This window comes from Cygnus atratus, chromosome 2 (assembly GCF_013377495.2).
Source record: "Cygnus atratus isolate AKBS03 ecotype Queensland, Australia chromosome 2, CAtr_DNAZoo_HiC_assembly, whole genome shotgun sequence".
Lineage (NCBI taxonomy): Eukaryota > Metazoa > Chordata > Aves > Anseriformes > Anatidae > Cygnus > Cygnus atratus.
The window spans coordinates 45,064,757-45,089,931 of record NC_066363.1 but is presented as its reverse complement, the minus strand read 5'-3'; the positions used below and the strand labels follow the sequence as shown (position 1 = coordinate 45,089,931).

The 25,175-nt window shown below is 37.2% G+C and overlaps 1 protein-coding gene across 1 annotated transcript in view; it reads right to left on the bottom strand.

The window, feature by feature from the left end:
- Nucleotides 1-25,175, bottom strand: part of COL6A6 (collagen type VI alpha 6 chain) — a 46,903-nt gene that overhangs the window by 6,847 nt on the left and 14,881 nt on the right. Inside the window, 26 exon segments of the mRNA XM_035549677.2 lie at nucleotides 2,438-2,931; nucleotides 3,034-3,045; nucleotides 3,610-3,646; nucleotides 4,542-4,577; nucleotides 5,006-5,068; nucleotides 5,232-5,294; nucleotides 5,408-5,443; nucleotides 7,318-7,368; nucleotides 7,797-7,859; nucleotides 9,223-9,285; nucleotides 10,181-10,243; nucleotides 11,060-11,106; nucleotides 11,109-11,121; nucleotides 11,785-11,820; nucleotides 12,732-12,785; nucleotides 13,636-13,701; nucleotides 14,711-14,773; nucleotides 15,028-15,081; nucleotides 15,334-15,378; nucleotides 18,039-18,065; nucleotides 18,550-18,621; nucleotides 19,578-19,631; nucleotides 21,105-21,197; nucleotides 21,305-21,450; nucleotides 22,869-22,947; nucleotides 24,159-24,508. Of these exon segments, the coding sequence (XP_035405570.2) occupies nucleotides 2,438-2,931; nucleotides 3,034-3,045; nucleotides 3,610-3,646; nucleotides 4,542-4,577; nucleotides 5,006-5,068; nucleotides 5,232-5,294; nucleotides 5,408-5,443; nucleotides 7,318-7,368; nucleotides 7,797-7,859; nucleotides 9,223-9,285; nucleotides 10,181-10,243; nucleotides 11,060-11,106; nucleotides 11,109-11,121; nucleotides 11,785-11,820; nucleotides 12,732-12,785; nucleotides 13,636-13,701; nucleotides 14,711-14,773; nucleotides 15,028-15,081; nucleotides 15,334-15,378; nucleotides 18,039-18,065; nucleotides 18,550-18,621; nucleotides 19,578-19,631; nucleotides 21,105-21,197; nucleotides 21,305-21,450; nucleotides 22,869-22,947; nucleotides 24,159-24,508 (2,180 nt within the window).

The window sequence follows — 25,175 nt, the reverse complement described above, 5'->3', positions numbered from 1 at the left end:
GTTGGCTAGGTTGCTGTTACTCAAGATTGCTCTGTGCTCTAACATTTTCATGTGCTATTTATAATTCTGCATTGTTCACGTGTATGATTCCTGCCACACCTGGAACAAAACTCCTGTAGTAAAAGACATGACTTAAATATTATCAATAAATCAGGATGAAGCCAGCACTTCACAATGCGGGTTAATGCTAGTTATCCTCTTCATTTTTATACAGCATATGGACAGACTCTAGCCTGGTGTTTGTGAGGTTCAGTATATTCAGAGTATTAACTCTGTTCAGATAAGTGTGTTGCTTACACACAGGGAAAGATGCACCAGCAAAAAAATATTCTTACAAACTGAGAAACAATAGGCAAAACCCTACAATCTGTATTTTCTGTCTTCATTTTGATTCTATACAGACTGAAATGCAGATATGTTAGAACAAAGCGTGGAGGAAATGGCTCCATACGTCACATACAGCATAGCTAAAAATCTCTGGTTACTGTAAAATGCAGTGTATTTACATTTCAGATTTTTGGACTACATCTGGTGGCCCAGAGGGCCAATGGCATCCTGGACTGCATTGGAAATCATATGGCCAGCAGTACTAAGAAATTGATTGTCCCCTTGTATGTAGCACTGGTGAGACTGAACCTAAAATATCGTGTTCATTTTTCAGACCCTCACTACAAGAAGGATATTGAGTTGCTAAAGTGTGTGAAGAGAAGCGTGACAAAACTGGTGAAGGGATGAGAAAACAAGACTTCCAAGGAGCAACTGAGGGAACTGGGGTTGTTTAGTCTGGAGGAGATCTCATTGCTCTCTACAACTGCCTTAAAGAAGGCTGCAGCGAGGAGGGAGTCGGCCTCTTTTCTCAAGTGAACTTTTCTCAGGATGCGAGGAAGTGGTCTCAAGTTGCTTCTGGGGAGGTTTATATTGGATATTAGGAAGAATTTCTTCATGGAGAGTGTGGTCAAGCATTGGAATGGGCTGCTCTGGGAAGTGATGGACTCCCCATCCCTGGAGATATTTAAGAGACTTGTAGATATGGCAATAAGGGACACAGTTTAATGATGGGACTCAGCAGATTAGGCTAATGGTTGGACTTGGTGATTTGAAGGTCTCTTCCAACCTAGATGATTCTATGATCTGTTCCCAGGATACCTTTAACTACCTATCAGCCCTTGGATGATGCTTCACTGGAGTCAGAATGATCTGACAAAGGCCGTACTTCAGCCTGCTAATATAAATGTAAAGACTGAAAACGGATCTCAGTATAACCTTCTATTTATTTCTTTGGGAAGTTTAAAATGCCCAGTCTAACTGTCCTTCCAGCCAATGGGAAATATGGATTAACTGGAAAATGTGGGTGTCCTTTTTCTAATCTTTTCTACTCTGAAAACTGACTTACAGAAAGTTGGCACCTTTGTAAATAACACGTCATATGCATTCAGATTCATAATCTGCTTATACTAATAAAACAAAATAATGATGCTCGCTCTTGTTTAACCTGGGAAGCAGCCCAGGGAATAATCTTCCTTCTCATATGCCAACAGAATTCTTTCATTCAGATTAATCAACATTCAGCCAAACAAATATGTGAATTGTCTAATAGATAAGAGGGTACATGAGAAAAATTGGAATAGAAAATATTAAAGGACTGACTTAGATGCTACTAAATCACAACTTAGTCTCCAAGTCTTACATTTTTCATTACATGTAACACAATTTCCTTCTATAGGGATGACTGTGAAGAAACAGCAGCTGGAAAGAATTTTATTTTGAAAAAGTTATAACCGATGGTTCTAAACTGAATCGTTTAAACTGATGGTTTTAAACTGATGGTTTTGTACCATCTGTACCACAGATGGTACAAAAAGAAATTGAAAAGAGAGAGAAATATTTAATTCATATTATCAAACCTTAAAGAAACCTAGAATTGTTGTCCTTTGGTGCCTGGAAAAATTCAGTGCTTATTTTCTGTTTACTACCTTTTCATATGAAGTAGTATTTTGAAAGGAAAGGCTTTACTTCCTTCTCTTGTACTAATGGAAATACAGCTATCAAAAATGATTTTGCTTTTGGAAAACAAACTGGTATACTTGAAGCCTTCTACTACTGCTCTTTCTAGAAACAACTGCTGCAGCTGTTCTTTTTGTTTGTTTTGTTTTTAATTAAACGGTTAGTAAATGTCACCATTTCAAAAGAGAAACACCATGAGTAACCAAATGAAATTTAAAAGTTATTGAAATTATATGATTTGACCTAAAACAATGAGTTATAAATACTTCACATGCAGAAAGAGGTCAAATGGTGATCATTATGTCAAGTGAATCAGTATTTCTTTGTTAAAATATTATATAACTTACTAGCTTGAGAGCATGCTTTACTCAACTACTAGTAGCTACTAAGCAAATGGACAACTGATCCTATTTTCCATAGTCTATCTACTTACCGAAAAGGCACGTTTGACATTTGGCACTTCACTGAAGGCAATAACCACTGGAGTGATATCCAAGGCACTCAACTCCAGCACAGCTGTGTTGATAACCATATCATCCTGAGACGGACCGTTGGCAAAAAATATGGCAACTTTTCTCGTGAGGATGCCCTGACGAACCCGTTTGAAGACATTTCTTGCAACAAATCTCATGGCTGCCCCAATATTACGTTTGCCAGTGGATCTCTCCAGTGGTATTCTCTGGACTGCTTGGAGCAGCAAGTTGCTTTTTTGGAATTCTGAGAAACGGATGAGATAACGCGTGTTGACATTGAAAGAAACAATGGAGACACGAGCACCTGTTGGGCAATTGCTTTCGCTGATCTTAATGGTCTTCAGCAATAACATAACAATGTTTCTCATCCTTTCAAATGCAGCTGGAGTAACATCTTCAGACATATCAAAGGCAAACACCACCTCAGTCGGATAAACTGGACAGGTGCCTGTATCTTGAAACAAAACATTTTTGTCAAAGTATTTCCACAACTCATATATTGTTAGCTTTTTCCTAGTCTATGAAGAATGGGCATGCAGAGGCCTGATGGGCTTACCTGATGAACAAGCTGGAATGAAGAGACGGAGAGGAGTTAAATTATTTTGGAATCACATTCATGAAAACAGAGGCATATTCACTCATTTTAAGGAGACCGATCTAAAGCTCAGACAAGTATCAAAAACTGTCACAAGGGACAACACTTCTCTTCAACAATCAAATACTCTAAACAATGTAATTAGACTGGATTAGATTTAAAGAGGTTGTTCTAGGTTCTGCTAAGCAGAGAAGGCTGAGAGAGAATGAATACTTCAAAACAGGAGGACAGATGATATACAAACATTTTCTTCTCTGAGAAGTCACCAAAGGTGGAGTGGTACAATGCCAAAGAATTAATTTAATTTTAAATGTAGAGAAGAGAAATTTGTTACAATTTTTGTAATTACAATGTAGGAAAAACAAGCAGAAAGCGTAAACCTGCTTTACATACCTGCTGAAAAATTCTGACAATTAAAAGCTACTAGTCCACATCAACCCAAGCCCTAATACAAACTAACAGTCTACAGGGCTTCCAGTGGAGGCTTTTTCTCATAAGGGTGACTAGGTGGAGTCAAAGAATATGCTCCCTACTTACGGCAGTTTTTTCGTGTAAAATTCACAAGTTCACAAGGCTGCAGGAGCAAAAAGAAAAAGCAATTAACAGCAAATCCCAGACCATACCAGACTGGGAATCTTACTTCTGGTTTGAGTTGAAGGTTAGATCTAAGCTGCTGAACTCTCACTCGGAGTCCAGATTCATACATTCCAGTTCCTCTCTATTTCAAATTGTACAGGGGCTCTGTCCCTGACGCCTGATGCAGAAATTAAGTGTGGTGTGGGTTTTTTTTTTTTTTTTTTTTTCCAGACATGCTCTGTTGGCATTTAGCCGTGATTTGGAGTACGAAACAACTATTTAGCCATTCTTTATTGTGTGTAATAATCATATCAAGGAGGTCACTGGGCAATGGCATTTCCAAAGGAGAATGAGAATTTCAGTAGCAACTTGCAGAGGAAGAGGGAGGTCTGTGAAGGAAGAGCAGACCTGTCCTCCCCTCCTTGGAATGCAGAATATACCTGCAGTATTATTGCCTGCAGATACTTGTCCGTGCAAGGGTTAGATGAAGCCTTTACTTAGGAATTCTCATCCTATATGAGTTAGGATTCTGAAGAAATCCCGCCCTGCTATTCCCAATGAAAATAGCTATTTCTGAGGAAATGCCTTTCTTTACAACAGGGTGAGAAATAACCCTAAACCTGAGCTGGTGTTTAAACTGATGTGAATGAGGTAACAGATAAAGGAATATGAATGGCTCAAAAGTTTGTAAACAGTGTAAATCCATCTGCATATTTTTTTCCTTATTTGCCAAATAAAAGGACCCACTGTACTCACTGTACTCTGAAAAGTATTTGAGAAGGATACTGTTTTTTAACAATTAAATGTGCTCATTGCATTCAGTGCATACAAATAGATGATGACTAAAACTTAGTTCTATGTACAATGCAGTTAGCTGTGAGGTAATTACTTACTTCCATTAAAATGGTGCCTCTTGGTCCCTTGGCACCCTGAAATAAATTAAATACAGATCCAGAAAATCAGACTATGATAACATATCTCCATCTATGACTCTGTAGGCCAAAGAAAATGCAGGCATACAGTGTTTCCCCAATAATCATTTGCTAATTTGAAATATGAGGAGACAACATTGCTTAGCACAGATTTCTGAGGACCTGAAAGAGTTGCAGACCACTAGACTGACCTATTTCTCAGCACATTTTCCTTCCTGTTTTTTTAAATATTCACTACCTGTTGCTCTTGAGGACCGGTATCAATCAGAATTGGATCTTCTTTCTTGTGCCCCCAGGCTGGTTAAGTATTGTTTATCATATGAAACACTATCAAATATTCCATTAATCTAGAAGTGAGTTTAAGAGCAATCTAACAGCTTTTTTATTTATTTATTTATTTATTTATTTAAATAAAAGTACATTACCATAGGTCCTGATGGCCCTTTGTCCCCTGGATCTCCCAGGGAACCTGGTATGCCAGCATTACCCTGCAAATAGAAACAAAAATTTTATTCTTTATAATTCCACATACAAGTGCAGAATTTCAGCACAGAAAAACCTCTAAAACTACACCGTGAGCTGGAAACACTCAGGACATATGGGCTTTACTTACAGAACTCTTCACAGAGTTGACAGATTTATCATTCTTACCCTTCTACCTCTAACTCCTTTGGGTCCTTTAACTCCTGGAATACCTGGGTCTCCATCTTCTCCCTGAAAATTAGTGAAATTTAGAACTTTATATGAAGGGAGAAAACAGACAGATTTCAAATGAGAAGAGTGTAAAACAAGAAATAATGAGAGCAAGCATGTCCATTTAATCATACCTCTGGACCAGGATACCCTATGAATCCAGGTTCTCCCTGCCAATAGAAAGAAAATAAGACTTCATAAGAATCAAGAACTTTGTGATCTGCTTAGTGTTTGATTTCTTTAAACCAAAAAGAATTTCAAAATTATTCTTGGCGTTCCAGTCCATTCAAGTAGCAGCGACTACTCCTCTGGTCTCAAATGACTCCTTTTTAGATTAACAACTTTTTTCATGTAAAGCAAGAGCATTGTAAATCATTCCAACAGTTTCTGAATTTTTAACAGCATCCCATTTCTCAAATAAGTGTTTTAACAAAAATCATGTATGACTTCTAGTAAAATACAGCAGTAATCTTATACAGTGATCATGAGTAAAACAAAATATTCAAAGCAGTGTTTAAAAGCAGTTTCAGAATGTTGTACATTCCATACTGAGCAGTGATACCGTAACATATTATTGGCATATTAGAAGTAACTTCATTAATTGTTTTGGGTTAGTTCAGTTCTTGGCATACTCTTTGCCTGTGTATCAAAAATGAGAACTCTCAGGAGGACTGATCAGAATGGAAGCTTATCTTTCCTTGACATTAGAGTAAATAGCAGAATTCACACTACTTATGTATGTCCTTGTTTTAATAGTTCTTTCCTATGAAACTAGACATGGCTGTCAAACATCACAAAGCAATCAAGGTTTGCCCAGCAGATTTTTATCACATGACTTTATCCTATCATTTCTAGAAAGTTACATGCACATAGACCCCACATTATAAATAAGAGTGTAATTTAACTTGTGTACCTCTGTGATTTATAGCAACCTTAAGCCTATGCACTTAGCTATTAGGGGAAAACCAATTGTTTCTGGATCATCTATCTGGGTTGAATTATTTTTATTTTTAATTTTATTTTTTTTTTAAATCTAAGCCCTGCCAAACCTTGGGCAAATATATCAGCGTATAAGAAGGGCTTTAAGTCAATCCTTTAAAACAATGAATAACGACAAGGAGATTTAGCAGAAACCTTTTCTCTTCATTTGTAACAGGGAGGATCTTCCCTGAAATAAACAAGTACTCCTACTTATTTTATTTGAAGAGATTAAAAGAACTAGTCTTGTATGTAACATATGCGTAACCTGTGAAAATCTCCCATCAAAGGAAATTGTTGGGGCTAAGAAGGCAAGAAAACAGATTAGTTTTTTTGTTTGTTTGTTTTTTGTTTTTTTTTTTTTTCATAGCGAGAAGTATCAAGAGTCATTTTTGTAATAAGCCATTTGAAAAAAATCAAGAGATCATCAGTTGGAGAGCCTCCTGGAAAGCCTTTCATACCTTTTCTGCAGCTTCTGCAGCATTATTATTCTCCCACAAAAAGATCAGAGAGTGAAACAGATGGGCCTCCAGTGAATCCACTGGATTGCTTCTGTTTCCCAAACAAGAGGAAACAACTCAGTTGAAAACAAGAGTGGCTAGTCAAGCAGACTGGAGCAGGGAGAAAGCACTGGGTACTCCAAAAAGTTCAACTTACACCCCCATATTCATACACACCAAGGAAAGGGTGAGTGGATCTCAAAAGAGCAGCTCCTTCCCATTCATTCTCATGTGTTACCATCATAAGTCACCACTTGTTCAGAATGGGAGCATAATTCTCACTCCAGTCTTCAGTCATCACCAGAGTCAATCTGTGTTTGTATCAAACCACATTCCTAAGCTCTCATGAAACAGAATTGGAGGTCACAACCACATTTGTTTCAGTTTCAGATAACCCTTTTCAGAATTTCTCATAAGGATGGATTTGGGAAGGCTAAGCCTCTTCCTGAACCTCAGGAGCACACTGTGGCCACATCTTACATCCCTCTTGAATCAACTTTGATGGTCCCATTAAAAGTGACCTTGTGCAATGGAGACTGAGAGACATTTTGACTCCCAACACTTACCTTTGCTCCTTTGCTCCCTTCAGGACCATGCATGTCTCTGCCATCCATGCCCTGCAAAGGTTGAATATAATCAGTTAGCTTTTAATAAAGGATTGGATTTATAACCAGTTCCATTTTGGAAAAGAGACCTCCCATTACAGTGCTGTGTCCAGGCTGCTGATACTGATGAAGTAGGACAAGCTATCACAACACAGTCTAAATGATGGCAAAATCCATACAGAGAAAAAAGGGATTAAGGCCATTCTCTACTGTGTGACCTACCTCTAGCAAATTCTCTTTAGCACATATAGAGAACTTGAGTGAAAATATATTGTCTCTAGACAACAAGGAATCTGGTTTCCATAAGGAAATTGAGAACCAAATGTGAAATCATTTTAACTGTGTCAAACAGTGAAAATAGAAGAAGGGAATGAACTGAACTGATCCAGCTGAATGAATGTTAAATTACAGGGGTCCAGAACTAGGGCAGAAAGACTCACTCGTACACCTCTCTGTCCAGCTGGTCCCAGATGTCCTTTCTCTCCAGGATCACCAGGTTCACCCTGTCATAATTGAAATGTAATAAACATTATTTTGGCTCATTCAGGAGAACTTGTTTCTGAAATGTAAACTTGTCTGCTAGACTGAAATGTGCTTATACTTTTTACAAGCTATGTGATGCAGATCAAAACATTCTGTTACAGATGATATTTGAGAGAAGGTTTCTTGTGTATGTAACTAGAAGGTACTGGGCAAATCGGAAGACAATGAGAAAACCTCATGGGCTTTCCTCAAAAAAACCTCCCATTGTTACACAGAACTTCTTGTTGGCAAGAGTGTTTTCTAGGAAAAGTTATATTAACGTAGGCAGGACATATCTTGGAATTCTACCAGCATGAAAGCATCTGTTAGTAGCAGAGGATATTTCTCAGGAAGGCTGTTTGGTCTGTGTTCTTAGTCCTTTTGCAAGTTTTCTTTTCTTTTCTTTTTTTTTTTGGTTTTCATTTTCTTATTGAACTTTCTTCTAACAAGAACCCCAAATGTAAACAGCACAGAACCAGACTCTGATTCTGAGTGATTCCAGTAAAAAACAGTTAATATGTTGGCTACAGCAAAAGACATGGTGATTAAATCCAATGTTTCTTCCTAACTTTGTCACTGTGTGTTTTCACACAGCGACTCTTTTCACAGCAGCACTCTGACATTCTGACACCTCTCTGTACTGAATGTAATAATTCTTCAAAAAGACCAAAAAGGCTTTGTTAACTGGTATTCGTTAAGCCTTCTAGATCCAGAAATACAAAAACACCTAAAATCACGTATTTTTATTTAATAGTCTCCTGTATCAATGCACATTAATTACAGGAAAGTAAGGGATAACATTTATTACAAGTAATTGAGCCATAATGTGGACCATGTATTAGGATAAACCTTTCTGTTGAAATTCATGTTGATTTAGTTCTTCTCAACATATTAATTCCTTTATAATAGCCATCCTAACAGTCAGGGGTCTTTGAACTGGCTAGGAATCTTTGGAACAAAAAGGTTAAAATGAACAGCTATGCTTCATTAACTGGTACTTATTTTCAATAGATTGGACAGAGTTTAAGAATCTTAAAACAAGCTCGTGTCACCACTGCCATACCCCTACTACAGTTTGTGAGAAGCCAGGTCCCATCAAGAACCATGACCACAACAGCAATTAGAACAGCAGTCATGCTGACTAATAGCTTCATAGTATAGCTCTGACACTGGTAAGTGACCTTGAACACATTGCTTGCCTTCCCATGCAATCTAAAAATTCTTACAAAACTTAATTTTTACATGTTCCACATCAACAACACAAGTGTTAGTTCATGCTTTTTCAGTCAGAATTATGAATGATGTGCTCATATTTCTGCAATCAAGTGCTTAAAAAATGTTTACCTTTGCTCCTCTTGCACCTAGCTTTCCAACAGAGCCAGGTAGACCTGGGGGACCCGGACTAGCCTGTAATCAGAAATATCAGTAAAATGGTATACAATGAAGAATTCAAGGCTTCATTACACTCAAGATTCATTCACTGCCACTTGAAATTACTGTAGAATCAATACAGACACTAGAACATAAACAGACTTTGCCAAAGCTTTTGAGGACCACAATAAGTTATGGATCAAGCTATCATTCAAGTTATTTCCTGGTGTCTGTGTGACTACTCTAAAATTTCCGAAATGTTATTAAGTATGATATAAATATTATTTTCTATCTACATAGCTATTACAAGTATGACAGTGAAAGCATAAGCAATATGTATATATATATAAATATACACACATATAAATGGGTATGTAAGCTTGAACATGACTAAAGTAGATATCCAAAGCTGACATAGTCAGATGTTCTAATCCTGAGTTATACTGGTTTAATTCCAGAATAAGAGCCCCCAAATCAACAGCATCACACAAATGCAAGGAAGATCAGCAGACAGTGCTCAATAGTTAAAACCTCATCATAACTTAGCATTAAATCTCACAGGTCATATTTTAATGAAAGCATTGACAAGCTGAATGTCTAACTATGCCCTCATCTCATCCAGTGTACATCTGGACCAGTAGGTGGTGCAAGCCATGGTGTTACTCCTGATACAATGGAACTGAGAAAGGAATCTAAAGCTAAGGAATCTAAAGCTAACTCTGAAGTTCTCTTCCTGTTCACCCACCTAAACTTATTTCTCAAGATTTGCAGCCTCATATGACCATCAGTTTGCTTAAGAAATATACTGAAAAATCTTCAGTTTCTTCGCTCTGTACATTTGTTAAAAACTCATTAGAAGAATAACACAAACATTGAAAAATGAAAAGCCCTAAGGTGTGCAGCAAGGATATATTATTTATTTAAGGCTAACCGGAGGGCCTGGCATGCCCTGGAGTCCCGGAGGTCCTCTGATCCCTTGTAGTCCTTTTGGGCCCTGACATAAACAGACATTGAAAGAAAAGTCAGTTCTGTGTTCATAGTCTTTCAATGAAGATTAGATTACTGCAATGACCAGAATTCAAGGGCCTGTTTTGCAAGTCTCAATGCACAGGTGAAACTTCTGGCTGTTTGGTTGTAGGAATTAGACCTGGTGAAGCAGCTGAGAAGGTCACTGCCTGAGGGCTATACTCAGAGAGCCTCTATGGTGTCTACAATACCAATAAGACGTCACACAACACATTACTAGGCGTGCTTTCTCCAGATGCCAATATTGTCAGTGGATGGAGAATATTAAAACTGGAATCTACAATAAGCATTCTACCACTATGGTTCTCTTTAAAATAACTCCACAACCACAAACCTTTTTTTTTTTTTTTAAACAGAAGGATTTTTTCATTGGTTTTGTCAGTCAGTAAGTATATCATTTTCACAATTTCAACACACTTTGTAAATAGAGTACATTCAAAAATGCAATAAAATTATGTACTTATTACTAGCAATTTCTAATGAGTTCATTTTGAAGATCTGCTTGACATTATCCTGGAAGCTAGAGACATCTTGACCAAATTACTTATTCTGGCTACTCATTTTCCTCTTGATTTCACTAGAAGCTGCATTTGCACAAACAAAAGAGAAACTTGGCCCATTTAATTCCTCAGGGCCACAGAGGAGATCTGCCAAGGATTTTTCCTCATAATATTCATTAGTTGAAGAAAACAAAGCATTCCAAAAGAAAAACAAAAGATTAAGACTGACAACTCATTTTCTCCACAGCTAACATGTAGACCATCTCTAAAGTTCTTTTAGCTACCTGTGGGCCTTTAAAACCAGGATCTCCTGGGTAACCTGCTTCCCCAGATCTCCTTGTCCACCCTGCCAGAACAAAAGCAAATATTAAAAAAAGAAAGGGGGGGGGGGGGGGGGAGAAAAGAAATTAATACCTGCCATATGCATATCAACAGGTAATCATTTCATGTCTGCACAGAGTATTAGCTGACAGAATGTTTTCCAGTGTTTCCAAGCAGCTTTCAATCTGCTTCAACTTCCACTTAAGAAAACTCAATTGAACAGCAAAAGAATTTAATAGCTTTGTTTTGTTGTGGGTTTTTCTTATTTTTTTTTTGGTATACGGTGTGTGATGAACACTTGAGGTACAGCGCAAAATATCAGTTCCATTTGCTTCACATTTTACACCACAATCTCAGAAATATTCCTGCATTCCTGCAGCCTTTCCGTTCATTCCTCATCTTTAGCAACAGTCTCTCCTCTACTTGTGTTCCCAAATTTGCCTTAATAATACGAGAGTCTGTCCTTTTATTCAACAAAAGCTGTCTTTCTCCTTTCCAGTTCTAAATCTTTCAAGCCAGGACTACCTCTAGTACATTCACCCGAGGCTGTCTTGGCTTGAAATAGACTTTTTGTTGCTGAATACTTGTGTCTTGGATCACACTGAAATTTCTCCTGTAAAGACGAACAAATGCTCAGGCTGGACATATAACTGCATGTAAATAGGCAGCAGCAGTGTTAGCCACTCACCTTTACACCTGGAGGGCCTCTTCGACCTTCTGCTCCCTAGGAAGGAATGGCATGAGATTACATCCAGAACACCGAGCAAGGTGAAACAACAATTTATAATTAAGTAAATATATTCAACTTACAGAGACCAGAGGGTATTTCCAAAGAAAGAAAAATCCCATTTTTTTTAAGGTAAAAATGAAAAAAAGAATCGATTTGGGACAGAAATCCTTACACAACTACTACCCTCATCAAAGAAAAGCCCTTAGTGAGTAAAGAGGGAAGACATCTCAACAGAATTCTGGAAAACATCTTCCCAGTCAGCTGCTCCTTGGCTAAAATAAAAAGAGCCATCTCCTCTACCTCTGAGCCAAAAGGTATGCACTGCTTCCTTCTGCACACTGTTCAGAAGCACTAGTGAACATGATTGTTAAACCTAACATCACTAGCAACCTTCAGAATGCTTCTGCAGCTTGGATGAGAAGTGATCAGGATCTTATACATTAGCATTAGGAACCCTTCTAACAGACTATAAGAGGTGATTTCATAGGTTCCAGTCCCCAGTGGATGAAAAAGAACAGCAGGCATATGGAACTTACTGTTACAGGGAAAAAGGAGGGATAAAAATATCTGTGGCAAAATTACCAGGCTATTAAGCTGCATTGAATTTAAGGCTTGCAATTTCATGTGAATCAGACCTGAAATTAATTTTATAGCAAATTCCTGATTATAAAACAAACAACAGAAACAAACAAAACAACAACAAAAACCACTGCAATACATATAAGCTAGTAAATTTGAAGCCAAGTATATTGAACTATGAAAATTGTAGAAGATTTATGTTCCTTCTCATTGCAGGAATTTTACATGTTGGATAAAAGGAAGAAGAGAAAAATTGGTTGTCTGAATGGGAAACCCACTGCATCTTAGATCAGTTATTTTCAACCTGTATTGACTACTATTCTTACATTAGGGCCATCATGACCCTGCTCTCCTTGGAGTCCATGTGGTCCTGGGTCTCCCTGCAAATCAAAGTAAAGAACAAGCGCTTTAAATACTGTTTATTTTTTCTTGTAATTACACATTTTTCTTTTTATGATCCTTCTTTTATTCTTCTCCCAAGTAATTTCACTTCAATCAGTTGCATCATGCTAAATGCTGACTTGTTTTCTGCAAACAATTCCTGACCATCAATTATAAATGAGAGTGACTATGCTTGTTTTGAATTTCAAACCATCATCCACCACCAATTACAGATACTTTCCTACTACTTATCTTTGCTTATTGTTCTAAATTAAGTGTGACAGTTAATGGGCTGTGCTCTTGTGTTAGATTTACTTTCTTGCAGTATGGCTCAAAAACCTAGTAAAAATTCAGACATCACTTTATCAGCACATAACCAAGTTCTTATGTTCTACAGGCCAAAATGGAGTTTTTATCCATCACCATGAGAAAATAGCAGTTACATAGTAAAGTGGGTACAGCATGGTGATATCCAACACATTTTTCCCAGCAGGGTTTTTAAAAAAATCCCTGCAACCCATCACCAGGAATCTCTTTATTTGGTGATATAAAATTGAGCCAGAATGATATATTTATACTAAATCCATATCTTGCTTTAGCTCAAGCCCAGTTTGATGGTGTATTCCATGAGAATATTACCATAGTCTTCATTAACTGTTTGTCTTTCTTTTAATGAAAAAATAAAACAAAACCCAACATCATGCACATTTTAAAGTTTTCTGTATTGAATATACACACTAAAAGCAAAATGAAAAATGAAAGAAAAGAGCTGCTTTGTCAATGGACAGCCAATACAACTTGGCAATTATCCAAACCCTTACTCTTGTTAATGCAGATTTACTTGTTTACCTGCCATGCTGAGTTTCCCTTTTCACCCTTAGGACCAGGAACATTATTGTTAATCCCAGGATCTCCCTGGAAAAGTTAAGCAGAAAGTTCAGCATTTTCAGTGACTATACCTTTGATACTCTAACTACAGGCACAAGATATGGAAATAAGATTAATGACATTTATTATTGCAGCCAAAAAGGAATATAAACGTTATTTTGAATGAACATGCTTGCAAGAACACTATGTAAGCTCTTCTGCAAAGTCCACAGTTACGGCTTCTGCAGAGCTAAAAATAAATATTTCCAATGGGCAACAAAGCAAACCTTGAAAATGTGATGCTGTTCTGGTTGTTTGGGTATTGTTAACTGAATTAAGATCACACCTAGTTACCGATTCTCATACGGGGTCATACTAGAATGGAGTTTCACTTAGCCACTTAATGCTAGACACATATGAAATCCTGATCCCTCAAAGAGGCCAAGTTACCATGACACCTGATTTCTTTTATAAGTGTTAGAAGACAGGAGTCATCACATTATCCTTGACTCTAGAACAAAGATCTTTGAAATACATACAAGACAAAGTTGTGGTACAAGTAGATAACATCTCCACTGAAATTTTAGCCCTCAGAGTCTGCATTTATAGTGAGAGCTCTAAAGCATGCATAGAAGAAATGTCAGCATGAAGAAGTAACTTGCCTTTGCATCATTATAAATTTATAACAAAGAGTCAGTTCACTTGGGTTTTAAGTGATAGAGAAATCCCTCTATTAGGTGAGAACCACAAGGTAGGACTAAACAGCTCCAAAAGGAGTTATTTGTCCATGGTAAAAACAAATAAATAAAACAAAAATGCAAGGAACAAGTTGGAGACCTGAAGCTTAAACATCTGCTTCTAAGCAATGCATCAAAACACACAAGTCCATCTGCATCTGAAGAGCACAGAACTCCTGGAATATGCCATACTCTTTGGAAAGTACTGCACCATCTAGGATCATGAAAAACTCTTCAAATAACTTATATCTCAGGCAGCTCCTTCAGAAAATACAGGCACAAATCAGTGCAACCTAACAAAAATGAAGAAATACACTTACATGATCCCCTCTTAGACCAGGTTCTCCTCGTTCACCTGGTTCTCCTCTGGGGCCTTTTCTGCCCTAAAGTTATAAAAAGAGTACAAACAATTCTGGTGTGGGTAGAGACAGTATCTGTGGTAGAGAGAGGCCAGACAAGATAACACAGATCTGTTTAAATCAGTGGAGCTACACTGATTTGCAGCAGAGGCCTCATCATATATTAGAACAGGCAGCTACATATATTAGATATTATAATATATTAGAGAAAAAGTCACAGGCATTACACTTCAGAAAGACTTTTTTGTAAAATCTTGTTACTGTAAATGATACTTCACCCGTTTTCCAGGGCTGCCTTTCTCTCCGGAAAGCCCAGGAGGTCCATTGTCTCCCTAGACTCACAAAGAGGGAAGAAAGAAATTATAAAAAATAATGAATGTTCTTTCTGATAAATGCGGTTCACAAATTCTGTCTGACAGGATCCAACTTCTATTAGACATGTAACTCCAAACACTAAACTGATTTTCTGTTCAGGTTTAAAGCCCATTAAAAGAGGCAGAAATCTGTGCCTTTGAACCTTGAAATAGGTTCAAAATAGGTTAAATAGTTTTTTAATTGAACTACATATTTGAAGCATAGCTTACCTGCTCTCCATCAATGCCATCAAGTCCACCGTCGCCGTGTTCACCCTATCAAAATAAGCAAAAAGCCATCATATTAACATCAGTCCACTTGTGTCCTTGATCAAGGAAAGAGGTGTTGACCCTGCTTTTGGATACTTGAAAAATAATAGCTTTTTTTAATGGTTAGCAGGAATAATTAAGAATAATAACTAGGAGCTAATAATTAAGAATTTAAATAGAATTACTAACTTCTAAAAGAGTTCACAGTTAAGAACAGTTAATAAGAACAATTGTTGTTAAAACTACAGATCTTATCCAGGATTTAAATTGCACTTTGCTATATGCTAGTTTTTCACAACTGCAGCACCTTCAAAAACTAGGTATATTCTGAAATACAACTACCTTATATGTCTGAATTGTTTATTTGTATTTAAAACTCATTTTATTAGTGTGAAAGGTGTATTGAAAAGCTAAAAAGAATAACCATGATAAGAATAATTACAGAAAATTTATCTTAGGCTTTGGGACATGTTAAAAAAAATCGTTTTGGCAATATAATGCTTGTTTCCATCAGGATCAATCCTGACATCTGTGATATAAAATAGTATTATTCAAAAGGTTAACACCTTCAAAACTAATTAAGGCGCTATTTGCCAAGGTATTCACGGAATCAATGTAGCAGCTGTACAATTAGCACAAGACTAATTGTAGTCTTGCATAGCAAGCTTGAGAAGACAACACTATAAATACAAGTAAGAGGGCTGCTTCTGGCTTATCTAGGAAAAGAGATTAAAGAAAAAGTCACTTTATCTTGCCTTTTGTGCCACATAAAGAGCAACCCTGCTCCCATGCAAACAAGCCCTGCTCTTCTCTTCCCTTTGCAGAAATCAATCACCACATTGCAACCATTTATGGAAATCATTTTCTCATAAAAATACCTATTCAAACATGAGGATTTTGTGATGTTAACTTGCTCTGGAAATAAAGAATGAAGCTGCTGAATAGAGTTATAGCTGTCAGAACATCACTTCATTTATGCATCCTCCACAATGTTTCAGATCTGGCCATGCAATACACTCATTTTTAAAGATATTTTGAAGTGCTTCCCTCTTTCATTACTGGATATAAGAAAAGAATTAACTATGATGTTCTTACTTTTAATAATAAATGAAATTTACTGAGACCACAGTCATTTTACTACCTGAGAGCTGAAAAGGTATTCAACAAATCACTGAATGTGGCACAAAAGCATGTTATAAGTGTCAGTTAAACCAACAGGAGTCTCAGTCTGACAGACTCTACAGATGCAATAGTTTTGTAGGTTTTGACGTTAAATTGAATTTTCAAAACCACCAAGGTAAAGTTCCTGAGGAAAAGTGTTATTCATTTTTAACATTTTTAAATGTACTACAAGAAAAATCAGGTGGCTGTACATTTTGGCAAAATTAACATCATAAACAAAAATTTCTTGAATTAAGTATTCAAGAAGAAGTAAACAATCCTGACTCTTGCTCAAGTCTTATTTTCTCCCTCGCTCATTTCCTACCTCAGACAGCCTGATCTAAACTTCATTGTATTAAATATTTTGTATTGCCTTTTCTTCCAAATAGTTGTACTAAAATTCCTTGCAGACTTCAATAAACATCTTCAGCCTTACTAAGTTAACAGTATTAGATTCATTTTTTTATATGCTGAAAGTTTAATATTTTTAGTTGAAATAAAAAGTCGATTTGATGACACAACATAATGAAATATTCACATTTTCATTAGATTTCAGTAGGGTTTTTGTTCCTGGTAAGTCAATTCCCACTGTACAATTCAAGTTGAACAAATCAAAATCGTCAGCAAGTACTCTCCCTTCTCTATAATGAGATGTTTCAGATACTTAAAGGAGGACAAATTATTTCAGGAAACTGAGCAGAAAATGGAATAGGAAAGAAAAATACATAGGAGGATTTAAAAAGTCAGTAGAGAGCAGTACTCTAAACAGAGTTGAGGTATCAAAAAACACACTCAGAACTTCCTCTCATGTGCAGGTTCTCAGGATGGAAATTGTCTTCCAAGTCTCTGAGGCTCCTAAATCTTTTCTAGGGGTGTTTTTGTCATGAAAGCATGACATACAATTTAAATTCCATTTTAACTGCTCTAGCTTGGAACCTAATACTGCCATTCTGACCACTGTCTTCCAGAATTCACTTTTTATTAACAAATTGGTAACAATCTCTCTTTGATGAACATGTATGTTTGAAAGGCTAAATAAGTAGAGTTGCAATATCAGTGAGTGACAAAAATAGCTGAAAAGAAGTTTCGATATTGAAAAAGTGTCAATAACGACTGAAAAATACTGCCTAAATCTGCAATAAATACCAGTCAGTCTTCCCCCCCGCCCTTTCTCCTCTGCTTCCTCAACATTTAGAATATGAAATTCAGCCGACCTGAATTACTGCCTTGACAGATGACTAAAATAGGAAGTAAATTCCTTTCTTGTCAATTAGAGTAAATCAATTATGACTGCAACCATCCTAAACTCTCAATACAAATAAGACTTAGCATCTCATACTTAAATCCACTGTTATACAATCATGTCAATACTATATTAAATACTCTAAGGTTTTTATGCTATTCCTTCCTTGCTATAGCATTTATCTTACAAAGTAATAATGAATTAAAATGAAGCAGAGCACAGTTGTCCTGAAAGAAAATTGATTACACATGAAAACACATACCTGACTTCCCTGATAACCTCTGTAGCCCTGAAATTGAAAATAAACATGAATGAAATTTGGTGACAATTTTTTATTTTTATTTTTTAAATCAAGCTTCAGAAGCAGGATACAAGTTTGCTATGCAGAGGCCTGATGGGCTCAGTATTTGTAACCCCTATTGGAAACCATTCCCCTCCTACCACACAGGGGATTGACCCCCTTCCTGTACGAAGATGGTACAGCCTTCATTTTCATTCTCATTCTGTAAAGCTTAGTAGTTTTACCTGCAGCCAGTCTGGAGTTTGTGATAGTAAAGACATTGGCAATTATTGAGTCAGCAAAATCCCATGCCATTTGACCAGACTTTGAATACACAAAGTACCTCTCAAAAAGTTCTTTTGAGACAGCAAAAATTGTCTGTTCTTACAGCTGGAGGTCTTGCTCTCCATCCATACCTCAGGAATACAGCACAGTACAAAAAACAATTTCGTGGAAAACAAGATTAGGAAATGCTTCTAAGCGACATACTTGCCTTAAGGCCTCTGGCACCTGTACATCCCCTGTCTCCTCGAGTCCCATTGAAACCAATTGGACCTCTGCCTCCCTTAAGAAGCAAGAGGGAATGTTAAAATTCATCCATATGAAGATTGTCACCAGTTATATCATGAAATAATGTATCTTAAATAATTCTGTGGAAATTTTCTGTAGAAACTAGTTACAACCAGTGATTTCCAAAGAAATTGTTAAACCACCATCCCAATGAAGTTTCTTGATAAACTTAGATGACAACTGCTTTTCTCCATTAGTCTTCCTCTTAACAGGAGGTTGGCTTGCCCTAAGTAGTTTCACCAAAGGCAAATTCAGGCTGACCAATCTACTGTGAGAATTGGAACTACTCCAATGCAGACTTTACAATTAGGTGCAGAGAGAAATCCTTGGCTTGTTCTTGGCTTGCAGGCTTCTGACCTTTAGTTAGGAGTGACATTCATGTAATGGGTGCAGTGCTGTAAACCTAGTTCTGTGCTTTTAGTGCTAAGGAAGTTACTTATTCTTCATGGGATTTTTGTTTATTTCTAGGCAGCAAAAGAAGAAATACTCCCAGGGGACTGGACTTTGGCATATGCACATTATGCTGAATTCTATGAAAGGAACAGCACACTGCAAAGGACTTAGAACGTCACCAAAACACTACAAAATTTAATTTTGTTACCCAGTTATAAGATATTCAGCCATGCTAAGAAGGGAAGAGATGGCTCTGAGATTATCACACAATCTGGCTAGAGTCTGTCATGGAAAATGATCACTTAAATTACTCAAAAATATACCACATAAGATGCTGTTGTATGATTCTTTCTAACTGATTCTGTTCTTACATTAAAAGCTATTAGTTATTATGGTGAAGTACAGACACATAGAGAATTAAGTCCATATATTTACCTTAAGATACACTTTGCTTAAACACATTTTAGGTTAATATTGATGATGCTGTGTGAATGAGTAAATGCAGACAGATTTAGGCACCAACAAACATGATTGCAGCAGGAAAGAGTGTTTACTTACAATCCCACCTTCCTCGCCAGGATGACCAGGAATTCCTCTGTAACCTGCACTTCCCTGAAAAAATGGGAACATAAGAGATAATAAACTGTTCTCCAAGCACATGGGTTCATTAGTATTGGAGTACTCTGCACATGCAGATAGAAAACATTTCTTGGAAACTGGATCTGGTTATGCTGGAGAGGGCAGGCTTCTCCAATTGCAGTTATACAGCCACTCTGCACAATTCCAGAATACTTCACATGGTTGTGGGGAAAAAAAAACCCACAGTGCAACAATGTCCAATATAAGAGTTCAGTATATTATTTCATGAAACTGCTTAATGAATTAATAAAGCCCAGTGGGTTTTTGGTCAAACTAAGTATCTTCCTTTGTGATTTTGACAAGGAAATATTATACGGTAATGAAATTCTAAGGTGAAATGAAAAATATAAGGAAGTGGAAATTTGTTAGGACAAAGGTTTTGCAATACCTTACAAAGACTTTAGGAATATTGCAACTTTGTATTTGAAGTGATGCAAACCTCATATCCTTAGGTTAAAAAAAAAAATCTCTCAGAGAAGTAAGAGCAGATAGAATTTCTAGGAATGAAAATGAACAAGAATGAGACAAATTTGTGCTGCAAGAACATGCTTTTAAAATTGTAAGTTGTGCAGCCCAAAGCATCATGCCTGTCTACCTGCAATACAACTACAAGTACATTCTGAATACTGTTTTGTCTGAGCACTATAGTCCAGACATTTCAATAAAGCAGGTGTAAGAATATCAACAAGGCTAATAGAAGAGATCGGTAAACTGTTTTATGAATACTTATTGCAAGACTATACCCGTGCTAAGAGATAACCAAAAATGGATTTAACTGGAACTAGATAATTGAAGAGTGTAAACTACAAATACAAGTTATTTAGTGTGTTACTGGAATAAGCAGAAGTAATGGAATGAAAAGAACACAAGACAAATGGAAACTACATATACCAAAAGCTTTAATAATGAGGTCTACTATTATGCTGTAGAAGTGGTGAAAACTGCAATATTTAAAACAAACTATAAAGGAGACAATATAAAAGCTTAAAGGAAACACTGTAAATCAGTGCTGTATTGATCAAGAGAAACTTACAGTAGAGAATATTCAGAATAACCGGAACACACAAAAGGATGAAGTTCACATCTGGTGAAGAAGAATTATTATTTTCTACTCTTAGCTTGGCAACTGGAAGTTTATTATTCACAGTTAGCTAAAAAGGCTCTTGGTTAATCAGAAACCATTTTGAAATCTCTCTCTACTTTCTGCTGAATTCTGCAAAGAAGAGTGCTTAAAGACTTCTATGTGTCTGAATGATTTTCATTTTAAAATACTTTTGCAATAGGAACGTGCAGTAGAGAAATGATCACATTGCATGTTTCTTCTTCATCTATCCTAATAGCAAGGGCTGTGGGCACCTGCATGCATGCTTCAAATTACCACAAAACACAAATAAACCTTGAAATAATAAAGAAATTCTTATGTAGCATCTACCGCAGCTCTCTTACCTTACTTCCAGGAATTCCCCGGGCACCACGTTCACCAATTTCTCCAAGGCATTTACAGAAAACATCACAGCATTTTCTTTCTGCAACAGTATTCTGAAAAAATGGCAAGCAACATAGCATTTGTGTAAAGTTGATTACAAAATAAAAAGAAAAAAAAAAGATTGTTTCCCCCATTTTGTTTATATCACAAAAGGACTTACAAGGCTGTTCTGCAAGATGTGTGCAATATCCGCAAATTCAATACTCAGAGGTCCGTTGTTTTCAAAACCTCTGCCAAACTCTATTTCTCGAAGTTCAGTCAAATTCTGTGTATTGTCCAGACCAACTAATAGAAGTGCATCAAGGCCTTCAACATAAGCATAGATTGAAGTTTGTGAATGCCTGACCTATATTATTTAACCAACAACATGATTGCGAATAATAGCAATTCTCTAAAACTTAAATTTTATAGCATGTTGAAAGAAATCAAGCCATTGAGAACAACATATGAGACAAAAATTAAGACTAGTTATCTTCCAGTTAACTTCTCTCCCAGCTGACAGACTGAACTGCTACTTCTGCTCAAGAGCTAACCTCAGTGTCCAAAGAGAAGTGTAAAACTCTTCTCTTCTGCGGAAAACAGATTTGGGTCTAACATCTGGCACTACCATTTGTCAGTAAGAGGGACTGCTCTAGCTGCTGAAGCTGCCCTCCAGAAAGCAGGAAAATCTCAGGCCCTCTGCACCCTGGAAGTGTTTCTTCAAATATCTATCAACCCATGAATGGAATGGTTCATGGGGATAATAGTGGGAAGAGGGAACTAAGGCTTGCTCAAGCCATTTCTTCAGCTGGAGGCCAGTCTCAGATGATCTGTCTACCTTTACCTACTGAATTACATATTCATACAAATTGATTTCAGGGCTCCTCAGCTTCCATTTATTTGATCTTTCCTGCTGACGAATAAAGTCAGGATTCCTCTTTAGGTCACAAGAGAATTATATTGTATTTTACATCACACATTTTAATCAGTCATTAAAATATTCTTCTTATTGTAGATACATCTTTGGCCTATCTTACAGTAGAATGAAGTGAGGTCAGTTCTTCCGTTCCTCAAATGCTATTTCTTTGAGGAAATCTCTACCCTCCTGTCTTCCTCTTAGGTGGAAATCTTTTATCCTCGCTTTCCACTCTTTCTACCACTTGCATTTAGGGCAGTGGGAATCTTGGAACATGCAGTGATGTGACAGAAAAGGTTCTAACCAACAGCCTCTGTTTGATGGCAAAGCTACAGAAAAGTACAAGCCAAAGGAACACAATAAAAGGAAGGTATCTTGTACTGAAACAGTAATTTTCTGCAGTGGAATTCATCCTGAAGTACTTCCAGAAGCTAAGTGTCCACCCTAAGCTTAGAACCAGCCTCTGCTTTGTTTCTACTTTAGATATGTAGTGCAGAATATTTTCACATAGATCAAAACCAGAAAAAAAAATCTGTAGCTTAAAATAATAAATAATAATAATAATAAACAGTCTTCATTTGCTACATTAAAATATTAGCTCAAGAGTACAACTAAAGATGAAAAACCCCATGCAAATACCCTAGAATGGATAATAATTCTGAACATCACAAACATTGATACACATGGAGAAGCAAACACTCTCCCAGTGACTTCCAAGGAATACTCTCAATGGGGAGAGTCATGTTATTTAGGAAAGTTGTAGTGGCAGAACAATACATTGGTTCATGTGTCGGTAGGAGGCCGGAGCATTGATGTAGTGCTCTAATACCTTTGAAGCGGAAGGAATTGGCTGCTTTTCTGAGATCTTCCAGTGCATCGTCCAGTCCATCTGAAAACACTAACAGAACCTGTCAGGAAAGGGAATAACACTGAATCACTTAAGAGATATTAAAAGCTGTGTCAGTGTGAAAAGTACAGTTTGTGTTGGAAACTGACTACAAGGTAGTTCAAATTCCACTACTTTGTGGTAGACCTAAAACATGCACAGTGGAAAAAGAGCAAGAAGAAAAGAACACAAAACTCTCTTTTCTCTGACAGCACTCCTATATGAGGGATCTGTCTTGCCACCCATTTCTTAGCATTGCTATTATTGTATTATATGTGTCATTTTCTTAGTATGCTAGCCTGAAGACCAGCTCTGCTGTGACTTAAAGAATGAAGAGTTTTCACTGATGTCAGAGGAGTTCTCCTATATGTGAATGTGGAAAAGAAGTTTGAAGAAGCAAAGATTTTCTTTTCTGCAAGATCACCTTCAGTTGGATGCCATCTGAGCTGCATCTACTGCATCATCTCTGGGTAACAGCCAGGACAGCTACCCCCAACTGGCCAGATGGATGTCCCATACCACAGAATCACAGAATATTAGAGATTGAAAGGGACCTTGAAAGATCATCTAGTCCAATCCCCCTGCTGGAACAGAAACACCTAAATCATGTCATACAGGAATGCGTCCAGATGGGTTTTGAAAGTCTCCAGAGAAGGAGACTTCACAACCCCCCCGGGCAGCCTGTTCCAGTGCTCTGCCACCCTCACCGTAAAAAAGTTTTGTCTCATATTTAAGTGGAACCTCCTATGTTCCAGCTTGCACCCATTGCCCCTTGTCCTATCATTGGATGTCACCGAGAAGAGCCTGGCTCCATCCTCCTGACACTTACCATTTACATAATTATAAACATTAATAAGGTCACCCCTCGGTCTCCTCTTCTGATGTATTTACCCTTACAAGGGCAAACATGTCCTTCCCCAGTAAGGTTCCTCAACAGAGACCTTAGCAAGTGAAAATATTCAAACAGCTACTATACAACGTGCCCAGTGCCTTACTGAGTCAGCACCTTATTAAAAGTAAACCGTCAAGGCAATGATCCTGAAACATTTCAATGAGATTTTTTTTTTCACTTAAATGGAAAGATTCCTTTCACTTCAGAAGAGATTAGGTCAAGCCTTTGAGATCACCAGTTCCTGAGCTACCTTTTTGCTTCCCTGCAGTAGTCAGCATCAGAGTCAACAAATTTGAAATTACGTAATTTTTCCAATTTGTATATTCACACCATTAAATTACCTTCACTTTAGCAGAGGTTGCACTAAAGAACTTCTCCTGAATTGCCTGTAAGAAGTCCACATTCAGGTAAGTGTCCACTGTGGCCTGTGCATCTAAGAACTTCTGGATGATCCCTTCATTATAGTCCTCAAAATCAGACTCAAAGATTAATTTTTTGGCCTGTGCCAATACTTGAAATTTGAACCTAATGTTGACTGGAAAGCCAGCTTTACAACAAACACTTGGCTGCGATTTCATTTGGTGTAAAAGTTTGGGGAGGAATGTTTGCAATTTCTGTTTCAGAAGCAGTGAAGATGCTGGCCGTGTATGCCTTGAAATATCAATTCCTATAGAAAGGTCCATATTGCAATCTGTGAAGAAAGCAGAGGAAGCAGGAAATTATAAACATACAACATTTATGAACTGTGTCTTTCATCAGGATCATGGGAGTGGAACAAAAATCAACATGCTAGATTTAAAACCAGAAGTCGGAGTCAGTGAGATGGTGTTTTATATTTACTGAAAACCTATCAGACCACCAGTTTCAGTGGGGATACATAAACTTGCAGCTACTAAGGCCTGATCCTATATTACCGGACACATGTACACACACAAACTGCAAAACAGTGAAGAAGAGCTTACTGCTCTTCTTCAGCTGCCAAATGGCCTCAAAGGGCTTAATCTTGAAAGTATTTCCATACGCTTTACTACCATCAGAAAATACACAATACATATTCCAATTGCAGTGCAAAGCTTGAGGGCTGACTGTGCTTTATCATTTTGCCACAAGATCTGATACTACATACAAACGTAGAACAACAGGCCAAACGAACAAAAGTGATAGTGGCAGCATCCTCTACAGGCAATATCCGTGAATAACACCGTGAATAACAGCTGCTGTAAGGTGAGGGCTACCTCAGTTACAGAATTGCTTGCGTAGTTCCTGATAATAACAGCAAATATTGTGATGTGGTCTGTTACTCTCCTGCAATCTCTTGCCCCAGTCAAGCAGCCAAACTACTTGGTTTATTTCTTCTG